We start from the raw sequence: 3,337 nt of genomic DNA, 5'->3' as shown, positions 1-3,337 counted from the left end.
CAGAGTGATTTCTTAAACGTGAACTGTTGACAAAATCTTTGGCTAACAATGGGCATGTCTGAACATCCCACTTGTCCAGTGACACAAGGAAACGAGCAATAAGAACAAGGAAAATGACCCCACGTTGCATCAGATATAGATATTTAGATTGGATCTTAGAAGAAAAACTGCTTTCATCAAAAGTACTGTCAAGTGTGGAAAGTGGCTGCCTAGGGAAATAGCTGAGTCCCCACTCTTGGAGGGATTGAAAAGGCATGGAATATTTGAGGACTCCATTTCTTAAAGGAGTAGGCAGTGTTAGGTTCGCGGTCACACTGTGGGATCTTCAGGGACTTTTTCAACCACTCTGATTCTGAGATTTGAGTGTAGCTCAACCCGTGAGGAGTCAAAGCTTAGACTCAATGATCCTCAAGGGCGCCTTCCAACAGGGATATCTATGAGATTCTGAGTGGAAGGCAGATGAAAATAAATCCAAAAGAGAGAACAATGGGAGTTATTTGAAGAAGCTTCCCTCAAAAGCAGCCTTAAGCAGTGCACCAGGGCCTTTCTGAGTTCCTGAGGGAGGAGCTGGCTGAGGTCACAAAGGGTGGGGTTGGCTGGGCTGTGATGCGCTCTGACACCTGTGACATCACAGAGGACGTGTCACAGAGGGGGAAGCAATAAAAGGCCCCTGCAGGTTAACGCTGGCCCTCTATTGCTTGGGCAAGCGGTGAGTACACACGCGGCGCGGAGGGTGGGCTGGGGACAAGGGCTGGGGCAGAAACGCTGCAACCGGGGCTGGCTTCTCCCCCTGCCTGCAGGGACAGCCCCTCATGGGAGAGCCTTGGGCAGGCCACAGGGCTGCTGCTGCTGCTGCAGCTCCAGGGGCACTGGGATAGCCCTTGCTGCCTGCCAGCTGTCTGGGGCCCTGTCCTTCCTGCGCCCAGAACCCTGAGCATCCTGTCCTCCCTGCAGGAACCAGTAGTTCCCGCCCTCCCTTCCCCACTCAAGGCCTTCTCTCCCTCCTCCTGCAGACCATGGATCCAGTCGTGTCCCTGTTCGCGCTCTTGCAACGTCTCATCCAGTACCCACCGCCCGTGGGTGATGGTTTGGATGAGGAAACACGTTGGCGCATGGAAGCGCGTGCAAAGTACCTGGAATGGGAGATGCTCCGGCTGGAGCAGGAGGTGGAGCAGCTCTCCCAGAAGAAGATGCAACACTTGCAGCTCTTAGCTGTTGCTGTGCTCCTGGCCCTGGTCTTGGTCCTGTGGATTATTGGGTGGAAAAGCAGCCCGAGGAGAGAGCAGAATGAAGAAGAAAACCATGGTGCAAATGAAGAGGAAGTTGGCGATGTTGCTGGAAATGAAGATGACAATGATGGAATTGATGTTGTCAATGGGGCTGCACTTGCAGAAAACAACGACAGTGATGTTGAAAATGTAGTCCAAGAAGAAGACAACGATGTTGACGATCGTGTTGGACAAGATATAATGGAGCGCATACAGTGGCCTGCACAGGACCTGCAGAGAGGCTGTGGGTGGGTAACTGACCTGATGGACAATTATACATTTTACTTTGCTCATGTCTTGTCTTTCAGTTTCTACCCAGTCCTGCACCGAGCCATCGGAGTTGGCAGTGCCTTTGAAGGTTGGAGTCCCCGTGAGCAGGATGTCGTGTACCGTGTGCTCGTACCCATGACTCCTCCCCGAGGCCACAGCTTCCACCTGGAGCTGGACAGCGCGAGGCAGAGGCACGTGAGGAACTTCCGTGTCCGCGTGCAGCTGGAGTGCACCTGCACGGGGCAGCAGCTGGGTGAGAACATGCTGTGCTTCCTGCACCACCCCGAGGAGGAGCTGAGGAGCAATCAGGAACCCAGCCTCCTAGACACCCTGTGCACCGACTCCTACCTAGACGTGCAGAAGACTGCCCGCTGGTTCCGGCAACTGGTGAAAACAATGTGGCCAGCTTTCCCTCAGTCACACAACTGGCATTTAACGCTGCTGCCCTCCGCACGCTCCTGCCAATTCAAGGTGACCAATGGTGAAGAAAGCTTCAGGATTGAGACGCTGTTCGGGGTGCGGAGAGGTGACTCAGCCGTCTTTGTGAGCAGCCAACCTAGAGAGGCCTACACACTAAGCACAATCTGGCGTGAGTCCTACGCTGTGGCAGAGGCTGAGTTCTTCAAGTACATTGCCAGGCAGGCCCCCCCTGACAGCTTGCACCTCAAATGCCTTCAGTTCTTCTCCTGCCTTGTTCGGGGCCTCAGCTTTACCACCTACACCATGAAGACCATTGTCATGCACCTGCTCAGTGCCATGCCCGCGTCATCGTGGCGCAGGGGACATCTCCGGGAGCGACTGACAGACATCAGGGACAGCCTGCATATATGTTTGCAACAAAAATTCCTCGAGCACTTCATTGTGGGTAACCGGACGTTTCCTCAGGACATCAATTTACCCCCAGATGTAAAAGTGGGTAGGACATCCAATCTCTTCCGTCACCTGGCGCGGCGGCCGGCTGCCCACGCCCAGGCAATGCGGGATTACCGGCTGCTGCACAAGAGGTTCAAAAGAATCGCTCTCGGAGAGGATAACTGAAGGAAGGGCAGGAGCCATGGCCATGTGCACAGAGCTGTGCTTGTGCTGCTCGCAGCTGGCAGCAGACAACCACCTCTTCTCCTTAGCACCAACAAATTTGGTGCTAAGGAGAAGAGGATGCGTGCAAAGGCTCTGGAGAAGGTCCAACAGCCTCTGCTGGCACCTCAGAAGGTGGACTGCCGCGGGAGGGTTTATTCTACTTCTTTCTATCATTTCACTTTCCAAAAAAGGCACCCAGTTGTCATTGAGCCCTGCTCTACATGCTGAGCTGAAGTCTCCAAACCCCACCTGCAATATGCAGTTCTTCCCAGCCTTTGAGGAGAGCTAAAATTTCAAGCATGAAAAAAGTGGGAATCTGGGACAGAAAAAGAAAAAAAGAAATGGAGCAAAAGAGAGTATGAGGGAAAACTGGCACTGGTGACCCAGGATGAGTCAATGGATGGAGCCTCTCCATGTCCCTGGAAGAGACACCTTTATGTCAGCATTAGACCACGTGTGTTGGAGCTGACATGAAATTTAATCTACAGCAGAATCAAGGATTTTGTTTCATAGAGAGATATATTGTGTATGCCTGTTATATACTATAAAGTTTATGAATTATCATATATACTAGTAAAATACGATAAATCCAAACAATATAGTAATAGAAATAATATCAAAATATGAAATATGGAGTTACATAAGGATAAAAAGTAATTTTAAAGAGTTGCATATGTAATTTTGTTTAAATAGTAACAGTAGAACACATATTTATTGTCAGT

General features: G+C 51.1%; 1 protein-coding gene across 1 annotated transcript; it reads left to right on the top strand.

Moving 5' to 3' along the window:
• The first annotated feature begins 1,016 nt into the window (after window positions 1-1,016).
• Window positions 1,017-2,697, top strand: LOC140684372 (inositol 1,4,5-trisphosphate receptor-interacting protein-like 1). The gene has a single exon (XM_072930664.1). It carries the CDS (start codon window positions 1,017-1,019, stop codon window positions 2,574-2,576), a length of 1,560 nt encoding a protein of 519 aa, XP_072786765.1. The 3' UTR covers window positions 2,577-2,697.
• The last annotated feature ends 640 nt before the right edge of the window (window positions 2,698-3,337 follow it).

Source organism: Taeniopygia guttata, chromosome 5, assembly GCF_048771995.1.
Source record: "Taeniopygia guttata chromosome 5, bTaeGut7.mat, whole genome shotgun sequence".
NCBI classification, from domain to species: Eukaryota; Metazoa; Chordata; class Aves; order Passeriformes; family Estrildidae; genus Taeniopygia; species Taeniopygia guttata.
The sequence above is the reverse complement of the archived record's forward strand: the minus strand, read 5'-3'. Positions and strand labels throughout refer to the sequence as shown.